Source organism: Mytilus edulis, chromosome 13, assembly GCF_963676685.1.
Source record: "Mytilus edulis chromosome 13, xbMytEdul2.2, whole genome shotgun sequence".
Lineage (NCBI taxonomy): Eukaryota > Metazoa > Mollusca > Bivalvia > Mytilida > Mytilidae > Mytilus > Mytilus edulis.
Genome location: NC_092356.1, coordinates 58,740,613 through 58,760,806, shown reverse-complemented (window position 1 = coordinate 58,760,806; position 20,194 = coordinate 58,740,613). Strand labels below are relative to the sequence as shown.

Sequence of the window (20,194 nt, the reverse complement as noted above, 5' to 3'; positions counted from 1 at the left end):
TGTATGTCTGGTCTCGAACAGAGGATTAACAGACAATAATTGACATACCATGGGATTATGGAAATAAAAAATACTATTGTATAAGCAGAGACATATATACACATGTGTATATATGTCTCTGACACACCTAATTAAATGGGCATTCAAAAAATCAAAATGTGAATATATATGTTCAAACTCTTTTAGGTCATTTTTTAGTAGCAATAAACAAAAAAACTATGTTAATTGGACATGCTTTGATACTATATATGCCCTTGAATTTTTACTAGATAACATTTTTGTTCGCTTTGGGGATTTCGTATATCGTCAGATTATCGGAATTCCAATGGGGACTAACTGTGCACCACTTATTGCGAACCTGTTCTTGTATTGTTATGAGTTACAATTTATGACAAAAATAAGCAAAGACCCATCGAAACAACATCTGATAAACAAATCTAATACTTTTAGATATTTGGATGATATTTTGGCTCTCAATAATGAGGACTTCAGTATGTTTATTAATGAAATTTATCCTGTTGAACTTACTTTAAATAAAGCTGATACTAACAATGACCACTGCCCTTTTCTCGATCTTGATATCTATATCTCTAATGGAAAGCTGAATACTAAAATTTATGATAAAAGGGATGATTTTTCATTTCCTATCGTTAATTATCCGTTTTTAGATGGTGACGTTCCCTTGTCACCATCTTACGGTGTTTATATATCTCAACTTGTACGATTCGCTCGTGTATGTAACAATGTTTTAGATTTTAACGAGAGAAATTTATGTATTACTGAAAAATCATTACACCAGGGTTTTCGATATCACAAACTAGTCAAAACATTTACTAAATTTTATCATCGGTATAAAGACATCATTCGTAAATATAGCTCAACATGCAGACTTCTAATACGTTCAGGTATTTCACATCCAATTTTTTATGGAAATATTCTTTATAAAGCACAAAGGTGTCAGTATTCACCTCAGAAACTTACAAAACCTTTGAATAGACTTATTAAGAAGGGATATAATTACGATACTGTTGTCAAGTCATTAAAGATTGCATATTTTGGCGTTAATATTCTCAGATCTGCAGTGACATCACAACATGTAACTGACCAATCAATGATTAGCATTTTTGTTATGTAAACAATGTTGATAGGTGATGCGGATAAGATTCCTCTAGATTTTCCATAGACTTATTGCAAATTAATTTAATTGATATATATCATTACCAGTTGAATATAGTAATTTTACTCTTTTAATACTGTTAAAGACACTATATACTATCTCCATTTTGATTTTTAACATACTATAACCTCTGGTTAAAAAATAATCGGCAATATAAATAATCAGTTATCCCCTTCAAATAGATGAAAAATCTAGAGGATTCCGGATTTCATCACCTCCTGACAAATGTAAATGCCAGGATGTCCGGATCTGAGAATTGAGTCACTGATAAGGTCTTTGCATCGGAACTAAACACATTTATTCTAAAAACAGTTGTTGGCATGACACGGGTTATGTTCTTCTCATATATGTTATGATGGTATGATACTTAACCCCTAACGGGAAGGATTGTGCCTGATGTTCATATGATGAAATCATAATCTTTCAGTCAGTTTAATTGAAGTCTGGAGCTGGCATGTCAGTTAACTGCTAGTAGTCTGTTGTTATTTATGTATTATTGTCATTTTGTTTATTTTCTTTGGTTACATCTTCTGACATCAGACTCGGATTTCTCTTGAACTGAATTTTAATGTGCGTATTGTTATGCGTTTACTTTTCTATATTGGTTAGAGGTATAGGGGGAGGGTTGAGATCTCACAAACATGTTTAACCCCGCCGCAATTTTGCGCCTGTCCCAAGTCAGGAGCCTCTGGCCTTTGTTAGTCTTGTATTATTTTAATTTTAGTTTCTTGTGTACAATTTGGAAATTAGTATGGCGTTCATTATCACTGGACTAGTATATATTTGTTTGGGGGCCAGCTGAGGGACGCCTCCGGGTGCGGGAGTTTCTCGCTACATTGAAGATCTGTTGGTGACCCTCTGCTGTTGTTTTTTATTTGGTCGGGTTGTTGTCTCTTTGACGCACTCCCCATTTCCATTCTCAATTTTATAACATGTACAAAAGTACCTCATACATGTTATAACCTGTACAAAATATTGCTTAAAAATGGTTTTAACTTGTACAAAATTTAAAATAAATCTTAAAGAAGTAAAATTTACGTTTAAATTCACCAATGCATTAAGAACAACAATAAATAGGCCAGAACGCGTCTTTTTCTGTTGAGGACAATGATCACAAAGTTTCAGAACTATATGTTTCATGACTTATGTTGGCAAAATATGTTTTCATGTTATTGTATGTTTTATGCAGTTCATCATGGCTTAAACAAGTGTGAAACTATTTACTAAAAGCTTGCATTCCTGAATGACAATTACATTAGATACTAGTAACAAAATTCTTCCAAAAAATTTAAGAACGATTCCTAATAATTTTGGGAAATACTCCTCCCTCTCGTTTTTACAGCATGCAAAAACTAAAACAATGTCTTATATGCTTACTCTGTAAAAGCAAGAGAGAGCTGAAAAAGTTTTCATAGGACCACGCTTCATTATCAATACCTTTGGATCTACTCTTCAACATTTTTGGCCTTCAGCATGACTTGTATTGTTTAGTCTTTAGTTTTCTTTGTTTTGTCTTTTGTACTATTATATGTCTATTATTCTTTGCCTTTTTGAGTCAGTTGTTAAGTTTATTTTCGATCTATGAGTTTGAATGTCCCTCTGATATTTTTCGCCCCTCTTTTAGTGGTGTACCTCCATAACATTATAAAGGGACATAACTCAAGTGACGCTACCCAAATTTGCACTTGATTTAAGTTTTTTGGTTATAAGACATGTGACTAGTTTCATAACATTTGGTTGAAGCAAACTTAAATTAGATAAGAGAAACGAAAAATTCAGCAATTTTTGTAAAGTGGCATTAATTCTAAAACCGTAATAGTGACGCTACTATTTAGACTTGATCAGTGTTTAGTGGCAATAAGCATTGTGTATCAAACTAATAAGAGATGGAAACAAAATCAGTAATTTTTCAATTTGGGGAAAGGGACATACCTCTAGATCTGTAAAAAGTGACCCCAACCAAATTAAAACTTGATCTGTGTTTTGTGGAAATAAGCATGCATTGGGTACAACTTTTATAGCATAGGTTGAGGAAAATTAAAGTAAGGGAATGGAAACCAATTTTGGGACATACAAACAAATGAATCAACGGACATTTGTGCATACATTCTATACTTTGGATAAACTCCATTATGTATCTGGTTGGTACTTTGGTTTTTCAGTTGTTCCAAATAGTGTTGAGTATACCTGATAAAGGAAATCACGCAAAGCAAGTTGGACGCATCCAAATTGGTATTGGTTTTCCATTATAGAAAAATAATATCTAAAGTTGTACATTAGGTTGGTGTCTCATTGACATTTACCTCTAATTATCTTTCCAACACTTAAATGGTTTTGTGGTTTAGATCTTGTCTTCTTTCTTATTCACAAGAGATAATACAAGTTGACTGGAATGTTTATTTAAAATAATAATAAGATACTGGTTTGACCAAAATGCGCAAACTGCAGCAATTATAATGTGTTGAATTGCTACAATAGACCTTTTTTTCAATTTTCATTTGTTTATGGCAGAAAAAAACAACTAAACAAAATTACACCTACATAAAGCTTTTGATATGTCATTTTTTTCTGAACGATTTACCAGGTTTAAACATTATTAAAATTTTCTAGTTAAAATAGTTATCAAAGGCACCAGGATTATAACTTAGTACGCCAGACGCGCGTTTCATCTACTTAGGACTCATCAGTGACGCAAAATGAAATATATTGCTTCAATTGTATAACCTAATCAGTATTATGAAGTTTATTTGCTCTGTAATACTTACATCAAAACTTTTTAACAGAATATTCATCATACAATCTTTCCAAAAAATGTACAGAACTGAACGAACTATGTAAACTTATTAAGGAGATCAAAAAAAAATTGAACTTTTCTGGGTGAACAATGGTGAATGCCTCTATCTACTTTCGTACATTATTTATTTATGTAATTGTATTGCAATATGTATAATTATCTCTTTACCTTTGTAATTTGGTTTGTGAGAATAAAGATATATATACATGTATACAATACAGAAGAGGACCAAATTGAACATTTTTTTTAAACTATTTTTTTGGGGGACTGGACATTACTTCTACTTGCATTTTCAAAACTCTATAGAGTAAAAAACTTCTTTTTATATATTGTAATGAACATATGATATTTGTATAAAAAATGAGTGTAAGGGGTCTTAAATATAATGGTATTTCATCAACTTAAGTGTTGGCATATCAAAACTGTAGTGTGATTTTAATAATATGGTATATATATATTCATCTTTCTTATAAAAATACATAAAAACCTCACAAAATGACATTAAATATTCAAAGATACAATATAAATCAAAAATATAAATGATATGTTCATATTAAAACTGTATTGATATAAAAAAAAATCTGAATAAATGCCCAATTATAACCAATACAAATATTTCCTAAAACACTAAATATGAATCTGTCTGCTCAGAATTTAAAATAAAACCTTCAGAATAGGGTAATTCTTATAAGAAAAAAAATATATGCCAAACACAACAGTTTGGTGCATAAATTTGATTAATTAATTAATTGATTGTTGTTTAATGCCACTTCCATCACTATTTGCCACTCCATGGTGATCAATTGTTATAAGTGGAGGAAGCCTGAGTATTTGTACACTTTTGGAAATAATACTCAAAATGCATTATATTCTAAAATGGTAAATTAAATTGTCTTTGTCATAATTTAATTTGAGCAAGAATAATAAATTAAACCAATATTTTTTATAGTTTATAGTAATAATATAAAAAAAAGGTACACAAGTCCTCTAACACCTTGTGATTTTTTTGCTTTGTATGCTAAATAATATTCATCACAAAAGAAACAATGCAAGACTTATTAGTAAACGCTGAACGGCAGATAAAATATTAATATGTTTGTTACTTGTTGACATTTTTATATAAATTTTGAGCTAAGCAGTTTACATTTAAAAAAAATTGTCAAATAATATCAGCAATGCTCTTTTTCATGTTTTTTTTAAAAGTTATACAAAGACAATGACATGTCACTGTTGTTAATTAAGTCAGTTAAAAGAGAGGTAACAGATACCAAAGGAATATTTAAACTCACAAGTCCAAAATTAACTGATAATGCCATGGCCAAAAACGAAAGACCAACAGACTAACAATAATATAAGAAATCCTTCATTTGTAAAAGGCTCCCTGAGACAATATCAAAATTATAAAAATATAATGGTTTACAAAATATTATACATAAAAACATGTATATACAAAAGTAAAAATCAGTTTACAAAATTTAAATATCTATCACAGATTTGTATTATGAATTGCAATTTGAAATTAGTTATATTAGTAATATATAATACATGAAATTAAAGTCATGGAAAACATAAAAAAAGATGCAAATATTTTGATTTAAAACAATCTTCAGGAAAATTATTAAAAAAAAGAAACAACAAGAACCCTCTATAGAGAAGGACAAATACAACTAATTTCACTATAGATCTATTAAATATCTTTTTCATAGTTTTGTGTTAAATGATATGCATTTCAATGCATATTTCTAATCTAATCTAACTAATAATGAAGAAAATCATAATTTCTACTTGCAAAAGGGAATAACTCCCTCAATTCAGAGAAGACAAAGAAATTATCCACACACTAGTCTACTGTTAAAGGAGGGTAGTTTACCTAGGCTAACCAAATAATTATATCATGACAAGCAAGTTAACCAAAGACATTACCTTGATCTTCACATACAATGCATTCTGCTGTAAATGAAGCATTTGTGAACTCTGGAGAGGTTGAATTTTCACCAGCTGTTTCACGTTGTACAAATGTTCAAAAGCATGACCAAGAAAGATGCATTATCCAAAATTATGAACTTATGGTCCTATTTGTTGACACTGCTAAGAAGGAGACACATTACAAGCAACAATGAATAAAGTGAGGGTACCCAAATTGCACTTATTTTGACAGGTTTTACCTACATTTTTTTAATGATTCAAACAAAAGTTTCCATTTTGTGTTCATTTTGTAAATTATTTTTTTGTTCATTATATTGTTCCACCAAATTAATTTTGAAACCATATTGATTTATTGAAAAATGGATTTGAACCCACCTCCAAATGATCAAGGATTCTGTTATGAGAAATATCTAAATTGCATCAATGCTTAAATTCCCATTCTTGAAAATTGAATAACTGATGTTGTGTTTAATTATCCAAATATTTAGAACAATTTGTCCATGCTTACTACTCATTTTGAAAGAAGTGGATGCTTGTAACATATCTGAATTGCTCATAGTTTAAAATTAACTCCTTATAGAGGTCACATAGCTTTTAATCTATTCAATAAATACTTCATATGTTTATCTATACTGCAAAAATTTTGTGTATAATACTCAAATACATTAAGCTATAGATAATAGAAGATGTGTTAGGAGTGCCAATGAGACAACTCTCCATCCAAGTTACAATTTGTAAAAGTAAACCATTATAGGTCAAAGTACGGTCTTCAACACAGAACCTTAGCTCACATGGAACAGTTAGTTGAAAGATGAACAAAATGCCAAAAAAAAAATACAAACTGTTTAGTCTCTAAGAAAACTTGTAAGTCTTCCTCTACTATTTTTTTCTAAATAAGTGCAGTTTTGGTGATGTTTGAGATCTCTATACTAACTAGGAGGCAAATCACATTTTTAAAACAAAACAAAAACACAATTGTTTGAAAGAATAAGCACAATTCAATAATATTAATTCATAACAGTAGATGATAAAAAATAGATTGCACAAATCACATATTGAGCACCATCATATTTGATTTATTTAACTGAAAGATTACAAAGGCATAATCAAAGACAAGAAGATTCCTATCTGCATAGTATCAACTGAACATTCCGTTCTACAAGTGGAAGTTTTTAACTGTCTGAATGCTATTTTGAGAATGACAACCTAAATTGATTTCATTCCTCTGATATGATTCCATAGCAGACAATTCTATACTTTTTTCCAAATGTTTCTTTTTCAATCTTTACTTTTATAAAAACGTACTTAATTGAAGATCTGCAAACTTCACATTCCCTGAAATAGAAAAACGGAAAAAAAATGTAAATTACACATGTCTTATACAATCCAGCATTGCTTTTATATGTCTCATTAACAGGTTGAGTAAACTAGTCTTACTTTAATTTGATAAAAAGCTTTGGACTTTCATTGGTCAGATAATATGGCAGTATGCAGCTCCCCTTTCAGGAATGTGACCTTCTGAATTATACTATTTACCAGCTTTGAAATAACATGAGCAACATGACGGGTGCCACATGTGGAGCAGGATCTGCTCGCCCTCCTGAGCACCTTAGATCACCCAAGTTTTTGATGGGGTTTGTGTTGCTTAGTCTATAGTTTTTTATGTTGTGTCTCGTGTACTATTATTTGTCTGTTTGTCTTTTCTTTACTAGCCATGGTGTTAAATCAGTTTATTTTCGATCTACGAGTTTGACTGTCCCTCTGGTATCTTTTGTCCCACTTACTTTGAATGACAAAATTATTTTATTTATTAATATTACTTTTACTGTTAAGTCTGTTTTTTCTGATATACATTTGACGTGACTCTGTACTTATGTATCCAATCATACTTTGAACCATACAATTATTTTATTTATTATTATTACTTTTACTGTTAAGTCTGTTTTTGTGATATCTATTTTACATGACTCTGTATTTATGTATCCCTTCATACTTTGAACGACAAAATTATTTTATGTCTACCTATTCGAATTTCTAACGCACAATTTTACACGAGTACTTAAAACCTTCCATCCTTTATGGGTGGATTTTACATAGATAAATAAAATCGTATAATATAAGCAAAATGAGGATGTTAAATTTGATGTATGCCTTTTTGTGCTTCATCATTACATTTGTTGTTTTTATAGTGATTAAGATGACAACACAATGTTTACATTTTTACCTATTGTGTTTGTTTAATTTGTTCACGCATCATTGACAATATAATGGAATTTGATGCGACTGTCATACAAGTGAGAGGTTTAGATAGCTATAAAACCAGGTTCAATCCACCATTTTCTACATAAGAAAATGCCTGTACCAAGTCAGGAATATGACAGTTGTTATATATCCATTCGTTTGATGTGTTTAAACTTTTGATTTTACCATTTGATTGGTGACTTTCCTTTTTTGAATTTTCCTCGGAATTCAGTATTTTTGTGATTTTACTTTTTTTTCATTCTTTCAAACATTGTTAACAAAAACCAAACTACACAAAAAACATGAAAACTCATCTCACAGTCAAGATGTCGAAATTCATGTTGTCTTTTCTTCTACATTAAAGCTCAACAAAAGCTAGGCATCTGGGATTTTTTTCCCCTATGAATGGTGTTTTATATTCAAATAGTAAATAATGGCATGGCTAAAAATACTCCCTAATCCCACACCCAAGAAAGAACCTGTTCATTGAATGACAATGATTTTAAATAAGATTTTAAAGACAGACACCTATCTATCCTTTAGATAAACTTATTCTAAAAGGTTACCTATTCAACACTGTAATTACATCTTTGAATATAGTTTCATTTGTAAAAATGTTGATTTTGTTATCAGTAAACTAAAACCATACTTAAAATGTTCTTTCACAGTACTACAAATTGTAGATACCTATACCTAACCATTTCACAAGGTCATGTTTTTCTTTGACTGCTAATGACCTCTTTACACTAAATTCATTGGTTGTTGGATGTGTACTGATTGGTATTCAAATCTTAAATATATGATGTTTTTAGTTGTAATTGGCATTGAACTAGCTGTCAGTAACTGAGAGTACACCCAGATGTGGGGTTGAAGTCATAAAACTTTGCTCAGTGCTCGAAGCACAAAAGTCATTCTTGAAACATGAAATCCAGGTTTTTGATTGGTTGATTTTGGAGTATGAGTACAAAAAACAGACTTGAAAGTTTTATGACTTCAACTCCTGTCTTTTTTGTTGTTGGGGATGAGGAATGGCCGATATGACATGGTTTGCAATAAAAAATAAATATAACCAGACTAGAATACCTTTAACTTTCTTGGTCCTTTTGGCAACAATAAACCCAACAACAGCGGCCACTGCTATGAATAGGATAGCACCAATAACTGCACCAGCAATCACTCCTGCATTGTTTGACGAGTTTTGCTCTCTGAATTTTGGTGATGATGTTTCTTAAATTAAATGCATACCATTAAGACATTTCTTAATAATATTTTCTTCTCAAGCTTAAATTTGTAGTTTTCCAAAAAAAATAATCAAGTTTGATAGAAAATTAAGAAGTGATTAACATCTTATCTTTGCTTGAGATCTGTCGGGAATTTAGCGCGAATATATACATGTTAACGTTGCTACTTGACTTATGTAATTATGACGTTACTAATATAGCAATGCTAGATGTTAGTATAAACAGATCTATACACAACGCATTTTACCTACTTTACACACTATTTATGGTGCCGTGACTGTCGGAAACAATGGAATCGAAGTTATAGGCAGTATGTAGAGGACACAGAGGGCAAGTTACAAAGTTATTGAAGAAATTTGATGAGATTGAAAAGAATTCGGACTTAGACAAAGACGATGTAAAATTAACTTCGGATGCAATTGAACCGAAACAGAGGACTATCGTGGATTTGAATGAAACAATACTAGATTTAACGTCAGAGGAGAATGTAGCAGAGGAAATTCAAGAGTCTGATGAGTATATGTTTAATTTAGAGTCCAAGCTTTGGAAAATAAGAAAAATATCTTCTGATCCACTTTCTCAAAATGTTGCATCAACGTCTTTAGATCCAAATGGAAATAGTTTTCTACCATCTTACCCCACAAATTCATCGCTTATCAATGCCAATGTTACCCCGGCGAGAAGAAATTCATGACTTCATGAACTATCATGAATGGTTCGTGAATGTTCATGAATGGTACATGAAAATTCATAAATAATTCATAAATGAAGGTTCATGAATTTAATTCATGAACTGTTCATTAAAAGTATTTTATGAATGTTCATGAAGTTTTGATGAATCACTAGCTGCTCATAAAAATTCATGAAATGTTCATTAAAAGTATTTATGAATGTTCATGAAGTTTTGATGAATCACTAGATGTTCATAAAAATTCATGAAATGTTCATTAAAAGTATTTTATGAATGTTCATGAAGTTTTGATGAATCAGTAGCTGCTCATAAAAATTCATGAAATGTTCATTAAAAGTATTTTATGAATGTTCATGAAGTTTTGATGAATCACGAGCTGATCATTGAAATTCTTGAAATGTTCATCTGTCATATGCATGTGTTATGAATAATAGATGATTTAGTAACTGGTAACACTGCGTGTGGGACTGTCACTGCTGTTACTGGTTTGCTGCAAGAAGGTTTTTTTTACTCTTCCTTTCCCTAAACTGCTAAAGATGTAAATTCTGATTTTCTCCAAGTTCACATATGTGCCTTTCTATTTATTGTCGTCCGGCATATAAATAACTTAGAAAAATATCAGATCAATGATAGATAGGCCCAACGACAGACGTTTCTCAACGTATGTACAATGTAAACAAACCTTGACCTCGTGGTTTTAATCGTACTGAACAGTTCGGCCCTAAAAATACCTTCCAAGTGAGTCCACTTGTTTATTCACATGCACCATGTGCCGTTTAAACTAAAGATTTTTTTTTTATTATACTTAATAAAACTGCATATTAATAAATATTTGTTTGCGACACCCTTGATTTATTTTCATACTTCCGTTACGGCACAGATCAACTTCTGGCCGATATTATCTGGGGCGAGATTGTCACAGTCTCAACGTCAGCGTAAGTGCACTCTTGGGTAATACGTCACCAAAATGGAGATTACGCTGATGGAAACACGGAAAAGACATTTCCAGTCAGAAAGATTTCAGATAAGTGCATTACAAATTTAATTTAACATGACAGACATGTGTATATTATTATAAAATATAATTTGTTGAGGAAATATAATTTTTTTATGGTTTCTTTGAGCAAAGCAACATCAGAAAGTCTGAAAGCATATTTGAAAATTTATTTTTAATTATATAAACAAAATGAATAATTGTTTCCACATATGATTATTGGTAGTTACCTAAAATTTATAGTTTTTGAATTGTTTGAATTGTTCTTTTGTGAAAATAATAAGTAGCCAGTTTTTTTAATCTTCAGGGGATAAAAAGGGGGAGGGTTTTGAAATGAATTTGATTCATTAACAGCTTCAGATGTAGTGTATAAACAGGCAACAACATTTCAATTGAATTTTATTGCTTTAAAACATCTAGAACAATTGATTCTTTGTGGATTTTTTTTATACTTTTAGGGGATTGAATGATTAAATATCAAACTGGAGCTGCCAGTTTTGATAGTAAAACAGATTCCGTGGAGATTTTAGTTACATTTATTCAGCGATTCTACTTGGAAGAACAGAGACAACAAAATATTACAGAAAGAAGCAGAAACTTTACATGTATCCTTTTATATTATTATATCTGACGCATAGTTACTTTAGTTTTAATATTGGGTGGGTACAGGTGCAGATCCAGCCATTTTAAAAAAGGTGTGGGGTTCAAACTATGTACTATAAACCCTTTCATATGCATTGATCTTGCTAAAAAAGGGTGGGTTCCAATCCCCCCCAGAATCCTCTCCTTGACAGTAATTTACCCCTGTGAGATGATAATGAATAATTCATGAATATGCATGAACATTTCATGAACTGTTCATGAACAGATTTCATGAACAGTTCATCATATCTTCATGAACATTTGATGAACAATTCATGAACTGAAAATCGACAGTAATGTTCATGAACTTTAATGTTCATGAACAATTCATGAACAAGAAAGGGTTCATGATCATTGTTGTTCATGAACATTTAAATGTTCATGAACCTTTCTTGTTCATGAATTGTTCATGAACATTAAAGTTCATGAACATTACTGTCGATTTTCAGTTCATGAATTGCTCATCAAATGTTCATGAAGATATGATGAACTGTTCATGAAATCTGTTCATGAACAGTTCATGAAATGTTCATGCATATTCATGAATTATTCATTATCATCTCACAGGGGTATACGCAGCAATGAAACTGAAATTAATGTACAGCCAACCGATTTTGATAATTTTCGCTCCATGCAAAATACCCATCGTGACTTGCATTCTACAAATAACTTGTACAATTAAGGCTTTTCTTCAGTATCAAATAGCAGTCAAAACCACAGATTACCTAAACTAGATTTACCGCACTTTGATGGGGAAATTTTACAATGGCAAACCTTTTGGGATTCCTATGAATCAACTTATCATTTCAACAGTACTTTGACCGAGATACAGAAATTTAGTTACTTGAAGGCCCAACTCTGTGGTTATGCCGCCCAAACTATTGAAGGTTTCGCACTGACAAATGTCAATTACACCACTGCCGTTAATTTGCTCAAAGAGCGTTTTGGGTCGCCTCACAAGATTATTCATGCCTACATGAAAGCTTTAATGGATCTTCCTTCACCGTCAAATGATCTAAACAGCCTAAGAAAGTATGGAGACCACCTAGAAACGTACGTAAGAGGTCTTGAATGTTTGGGTCAAACACAAGAAATGTATGGCGCGTTACTAGTACCTAAAATTATTAGTAAACTACCAGTAGAAACGAGAAAAAGATGCTCCGCAGGGCACAGCTTTATACGACCGCTGAGGTTGAACCCTGAACGGTTGGGGCAAGTATGGACACAACTTTCAAGCTGGATTCTGCTCTAAATTTGGACTGTGATTAAATAGTTGACACAGCATAGGTTTCTGACACAGAATGAATGTGGTCTAATGAACTTAAAATGTTTGTTTTGCCTTTGAGCAATTCACTATGCTGTTGAAAAATAATCCTCTCAAAAAAGTTGAAGAAATAGCAATAACTACTCATTTAAATACATCATAAAATATTAAAATGTAAAAAAAGTGCTCGTTATCACTGAATGGTAAAGATTGTTTTAATTTATCAGTTGGTAGTAAAAGTGAATATACATTGTATATTGTATAAAACAATGATTTAAGTTGATTCAACTACTATTCTGGACAAAGAAAGATAACTCCAATTAATTGAAAATTTCTTGCTATTGCACAATATTGTGCAATTAGATATTTCTTGCTATTGGGAAATACTGTGCAATTGAAAATATTTGCTATTGCACAATACTGTGCAATTGAAGATTTCTTGCTATTGCTCAATACTGTGTAATTGAAAATTTCTTGCTATTGCACAATACTGTGCAATTAAAGATTTCTTGCTATTTCTGAATACTCTGCAATTAAAAATTTCTTGTTATTGCACAATACTTAATATAATAATTTTGGATCCTGATTTGGACCAACTTGAAAACTGGGCCCATAATAAAAAATCTAAGTACATGTTTAGATTCAGCATATCAATGAAGCCCAAGAATTCAATTTTTGTTAAAATCAAGCTAAGTTTAATTTTGGACCCTTTGGACCTTTATGTTGACCAATTTGAAAACGAGACCAAAAATTAAGAATCTACATACACAGTTAGAATCGGCATATCAAAGAATCCCAATTATTCAATTTTTGATGAAATCAAACAAAGTTTAATTTTGGACCCCCATTTGGACCAACTTGAAAACTAGGCCAATAATTAAAAATCTAAGTACATTTTTAAATTCAGCATATCAAAGAACCCCAAGGATTCAATTTTTGTTAAAATCAAACTAAGTTTAATTTTGGAGCCTTTGGACCTTAATGTAGACCAATTTGAAAACAGGAACAAAAATTAAGAATCTACATACATAGTTAGATTCAGCATATCAAAGAACACCAATTATTCAATTTTTGATAAAATCACACAAAGTTCAATTTTAGACCCTTTGGGCCCCTTATTCCTTAACTGTTGGGACCAAAACTCCCAAAATCAAACCCAACCTTCCTTTTATGGTCATAAACCTTGTGTTTAAATTTCACAGATTTCTATTTACTTATACTAAAGTTATTGTGCAAAAACCAAAAATAATGCTTATTTGGGCCCCTTTTTGGCCCCTAATTCCTAAAATGTTGGGATCAAAACTCCCAAAACCAATCACAACCTTCCTTTTGTGGTCATAAACCTTGTGTTAAAATTTCATAGATTTCTATTCACTTTTACTAAAGTTAGAGTGCGAAAACTAAAAGGATTCGGACGACGACGACGACGACGCAGGACGACGACGCCGACGCCAACGTGATAGCAATATACGACGAAAAATAAAAAAATTTGCGGTCGTATAAAAAGTATTGCCCGTGAATATGATAGCGATCATATAACTCTAAATAACCTCAGAAAAGCCATCACAAAAGAAGCAAGAATTCTTAAAGCGGGACAATTTACCGACCGCAACGGTTTACATACTACCGCAACATTTCTGACCGAAGCTCGTAATAAAACACAGCGTGATTTCAATACGAACAATCCACGTTTCAATGACAAAAAACGTCCATGCATCTACTGCACTGGTGTACATTTTCCGGGAGATTGCACGATAATTTCTGACGTGATTGAAAGACTGAACATCGTCAAGCAAAAGAAAAAATGTTTCAACTGTCTAGGAAACTACGGTGTTTCCGAGTGTAAATCGCATAACTGATGTAAGAAATGTAACAAGAAACATCACACCAGTATTTGCGGGGAATAAGCTACAGATGTCAAAGGACATGACATCAAGGAGAAACCAACCGTTGTAAGCTTGGTAAAAACAGAAGAACCAGAAACCGCAGTAATGTATACCTCACAACACACAAGCGTTTTATTGAAAACAGCTATCGCACCAATATCTTACGGGAAACAGATCACAGAAGCTAGTATATTATTTGACGAAGGTGCCCAACGTTCATTCATCACTCAGAGAATAGCCGAAAAATTACAGATAAGACCAAGCGGAAGGGACACAATTGAACTGTCAGCTTTTGGAGACAAGGAAAAGAATATACGCCATTTGGATACAGCAACCGTTCAACTACAAACTGACAAAGGTGAGATTGTAAACATTAATGCATTGATTGTTCCAGATATTGCAGTCCCACTTCAAAATCAGACGAAATACTTTACACGCAATTTGCCATACTTGAAAGATTTAAAGCTCGCACATCCTGCAAATAACGCTGATAGATTTGAAATTTCACTCTTGATAGGATCCAATTATTATTGGGATATAGTTCAAGATCACGTGATTAGAGGGAGTGGACCTACAGCCAGAGCATCAAAAATTTGTTACTTGTTATCTGGACCCGTAATAAGAAACGGAAAGAAATCATTAACTTCATCAGTTCTTTTGAATGTTACTTCACACCATGCAGAGGAAAGAGAGATCGAAAAATTCTGGAATCTAGAATCGTTAGGAATACGTTTAATACAACAGGACGATGAGGAGAGTTTTGTAAAGACTTATCAACAAGACTGTATCAAATTGAAAACGAATGTTATTCTGCCAAGTTGCCATGGAAACTGGATCATCCAGTCGACTAACCTTCAAACATCATGATCGCTAAAGCAAGGACCGAAAGCACAATTAGAAGACTAAGTCGTGAACCACATTTATTAAGAAAATATTCAGAAATTATTGAAGACCAAATGAAGAGAGGGTTCATAGAGAAGGTAAACGATAAAAACGACAATGGTAAAGGCACTCACTATATACCACATCATGCCGTACAAAAGGATTCGACAACAACACCAATTCGTATAGTGTACGACTGTAGCTGTAAAAAGTCGCAAGATCACGCAAGTTTGAATGATTGCCTAATGTCAACTCCGCCAGATTTGAATGACTTGACAAAAATATGTATGGGATTTAGAACCAAGAAGTACGCAATAAGCACAGACATTGAAAAGGCTTACTTACATATTGGATTAAATGAGAAAGATCAAGATTTTACACGCTTTTTTAGGTTGAGCGACACAGATAATCCCAGCAGTACTCTTACAACATATCGATTTAAATCTATTTTGTTTGGTGCAACAAGTTCACCATTCATCCTAAATGCAACACTACTTAAACACTTGGATGCATGCAACACAAATGTATCAGCAATGATGAAGAATGACCTTTACGTGGATAATATTTTGTCCAGTTTGGAAAATGAAGATGACGCCCCAAAGTATTTTGTACAAGCCAGATCGTTGATGTCGGAGGCTGGATTCAACCTTCGTTCATGGAGTTCAAATTGCTCAAAACTTACAGATTTAGCCAAACAACATATGTGAAAAAGAAACTTTTGTCAAAATATTTGGACTGAAATGGGATACAGTTAAAGATACGATCACTTTTCAAAAAGTTGACTTATTTGATATTGAACTACCAAATATTACGAAATGCGAAATTCTTAAACAGTCGTCACGTATTTACGATCCACTAGGATTACTTTGCCCTGTATCCGTACGAGCAAAAATTTTAACGCAGACATTGTGGGAACAGAAGTACGGATGGAATGAGCCAATACCATTAAAAATACAGACAACATGGACAAATTTAGCCAAGGATTTGGAGAAAAACGACTTATACAGAATTAAAAAGACCATATTTTCCCAATTTACCAAATCAGAAAACCCAACTTCACGTTTTTGTAGACGCTAGTACAACTGCATACGAAGCAACTGTTTACATATGTAACCATCATGAGTCATCTTTAGTTATTGCAAAGAATAGAGTAGTACCGCTTAAACAACTGACACTACTACAGCTGGAATTAATGGCCGTATTGATCGGAGCACGACTAGCCCATCACGTTAAATCAGTTTTGCACATAGAAGACATAACGTTTTGGTCAGACAGTCAGATAGTTCTACAGTGGTTATCAACTTCAAAGCAATTGAAAAGGTTCATACGAAATAGAGTAACGAAAATACGCAAATTGACCAATACACAAGAATGGAGATATTGCCCAACGAAAGATAATCCAGCTGACCTTCTTACTAGAGGACTCAGCGTGTCAAAGTTTGAAAAGAACACACTATGGTTCAACGGACCCGAATGGATCACTGATACATCAAAATGGCCGTAGTGGAAGCCAAATGACACAACAGTATTACTTTAATACCAGCACAGATATAGAAGAATCGAGTACAGCGGACAATGAAATAGATTATCAACAAGGAATACACCAAATTGTACAAATTACTAGATATAGTACATAATCAAAATAACTACGAATAACAGCTTATCTATTACGATTTATACGAAAAATTGCTGTTCGCCAATATTACAGAGAAACAAGGTAAAATACGTTTCAAGAGAGGAATTGCAGGATGCAACAGAGTGTTGGATACTAAATTGCCAAATAACTTCATTTAAGGACGAAATATTATACTTGAATTAAAGGATACTAAACCTACTGTTTTAGTTAGACAACTTAGATTGTACCTGAATAACAAAGACGCAATTTCCTGTGGAGGGAGAATTCATAACGCACCTGTTTGTGAAAAACGAAATTTCCTTATTTGTTACCTAGAAGTCATCCTTTTACGTAATTAGCTGTTCTTGATATACACAAGTACATGAAACACTCGGGAGTATTATTAACAGTGACTCAGATACGACAAACTTACTGGATACCACGAATTCGCCTATACGTAACTCATCGTAAGAGGAATTTTGCGAAATTGCGTAATTTGTCGAAAAATCAACAGTAAACCATATACAGCACCTGATCCGTTGCCACTGCCAAAAGTTCGATTACTTGAAGCACCGCCTTTTACAATTACCGGTGTAGACTTTACCAGAGCGCTGTACATTAGAGATAAACATGATACTGAAAACAAGGTTTTTATATGTCTATTTACTTGTGCTTCAACGAGAGCCGTACACCTGGAAGTTGTACCGGACCTATCAGAAAAATCATTTTTACAAGTCTTTAGAAGATTTGCTAGTCGTAAATCTAGACCATACACCATGATTTCGGATAACGCTTCGACATATTTAGCGGCCTCGGAAACATTAAAGAAAGTAACCGAATCACCATCGCTAAACGATACGTTGTCAACATATGGAACAAATTGGAGATTTATACCGAAAAGAGCGCCCTGGTATGGTGGATTGTGGGAACGCTTTATAGGAATTACAAAAAATTGTTTGAGGAAAACATTAGGTAGATCTTACATTACCATCGATACACTTCAAACAATTCTGACAGAAATAGAAGCCATCATTAATGATAGACCATTGACCTACGTATCACAGGATATTGAGGACGAAGAGTCACACTTATTGTACTGAAGAAGAATAACTTTAACGCCGTATCCACAACCGAATATTGAGTAAATTGCCTTGAATAGTTGAAAACAAGAACTGCATAAACATTTGAATAAACAGTTGAGTTTAATGGAGCATTTTTGGAACCGGTGGAAATCCAAGTACATAACGACGCTAAGAGAGTTTCATCGCCAAACAGGAAACAATTTACAAACAATTCAAGTTGGGGATGTAGTGCAAGTCCAAGATGATAAATTACCGAAAAACCAATGGAACATTGCCGTTGTTGATGAATTGATCGCCGGAAACGATGGTTTTACACGAGCAGCTATAATATGAACTAGTGCAGGACGTACTTCACGTCCTATATTAAAACTGTACCCGCTCAAAAATCCGAATAAACATTAACAATTTAGATGACAAAAATGATGATACTTCGAATTCAACAGAGAGATTGACAAGAGTTCTACCAAAACGAGAGGCATCTGTCCGAGCTCGAGAGAACATCAAGAAATGGACTACCCAAAAGTGATAGACTTCGTTATTCGTGAATTTGTTTTAGAAAGACAATTAATTATTTAGTTTTCAGTAATATCTATTCGATTGACATTTAAAGTTATCAATAATTTTATATTTTAACTTTTGCCGGCCCCGAGAATGTCGCGAATTTAGCGCAAATATATACTTGTTAACGTTGCTACTTGACTTATGTAATTATGACGTTACTTATATAGCAATGGCTAGACGTTAGAATAAACACGATCTATACACAACACATTTTATCTACTTTACACAATAAGATCACCCCTGGTTTTTGGTGGGGCTCTTGTTGTGCAGTCTTTAGTTTTGTATGTTGTTTTTGTGTTCTATTGTTTGTCTGATGGTCTTTGAAGGTCAGATTGTCAGGACATTTATTACAAGGTTCCTCTTCCATTACTTTTCATCTGCCAATGAGACTGACTGTCATGAAATTACCCATTTATTGTAGACAGTGGCGTTAATATCCCATCAACCAATCAAAGCTTTAAATTGTATATTTGTACATAAAACTGTAGTGGTTAAAACATGAAATGTTTACAAAACTGTGATGGCAACTTCAAGATATGACATTAAGCCTCTGTTCAATAGGCAGTCCCACAATTAAGATTCAATTTTCATGTCTGACATGGTACATGGTTAATGTCAGTTCCCTGTCACATTTTTGTTTCTGCGGGGTACTTTGGTTTACTTTGCGAATAAAACTGAACGTTCGACATGAAATTACCCGTATGTTGTAGAATGTGACACTAACCCCTATCAAAGAAACCACCAGTGACATCAGTTTGTACACACAACAATGCTGCATCGCAATTGGGGGTGATCTCAGAGTCATCATGGTTGCAATATATATAATTTTTATATATATAATGATCATTCGTCTTTTTTTATATTAAGAAAAACACATTTCTAATAGTAAGTTATACTTAATTGTAATCAAGGATTTTACAAAATCCCTAGGTCTATTTTCAGTGATTTTGTAAAATCCCTAACAATTTCAGGGATTTTTCAAAACCATTGAAACTGTTAGTGATTTTACAAAATCACTGATTAGTACAGTGATTTTACAAATTCCCTGAAACATATATATGTATATATATATATACAACTCGTCTAAACATCAACCCAACAATGTTAGATCTGTAAATGTGCTTTCACAAATTGACCACCTGGGCTTCACAAAAATAAAGCTTTCTTATTCTTATTACAGATAGGAAAACACTTATGG

General features: G+C 32.7%; 1 protein-coding gene across 4 annotated transcripts in view; it reads right to left on the bottom strand.

The window, feature by feature from the left end:
- Positions 1-3,556: 3,556 nt before the first annotated feature.
- The window catches only part of LOC139502287 (hemicentin-2-like), a 97,879-nt gene continuing 81,241 nt past the window's right edge, over positions 3,557-20,194 (bottom strand). For all 4 annotated transcript variants that reach the window (XM_071291715.1, XM_071291716.1, XM_071291718.1 and 1 more), the window contains exons 15-16: positions 9,222-9,365; positions 3,557-7,232 (exon numbers count right to left, since the gene is read on the bottom strand). In XM_071291715.1, the coding sequence (XP_071147816.1) occupies positions 7,189-7,232; positions 9,222-9,365 (188 nt within the window). In that variant the 3' untranslated portion in view covers positions 3,557-7,188. The remainder of the gene's footprint in view (positions 7,233-9,221; positions 9,366-20,194) is intronic.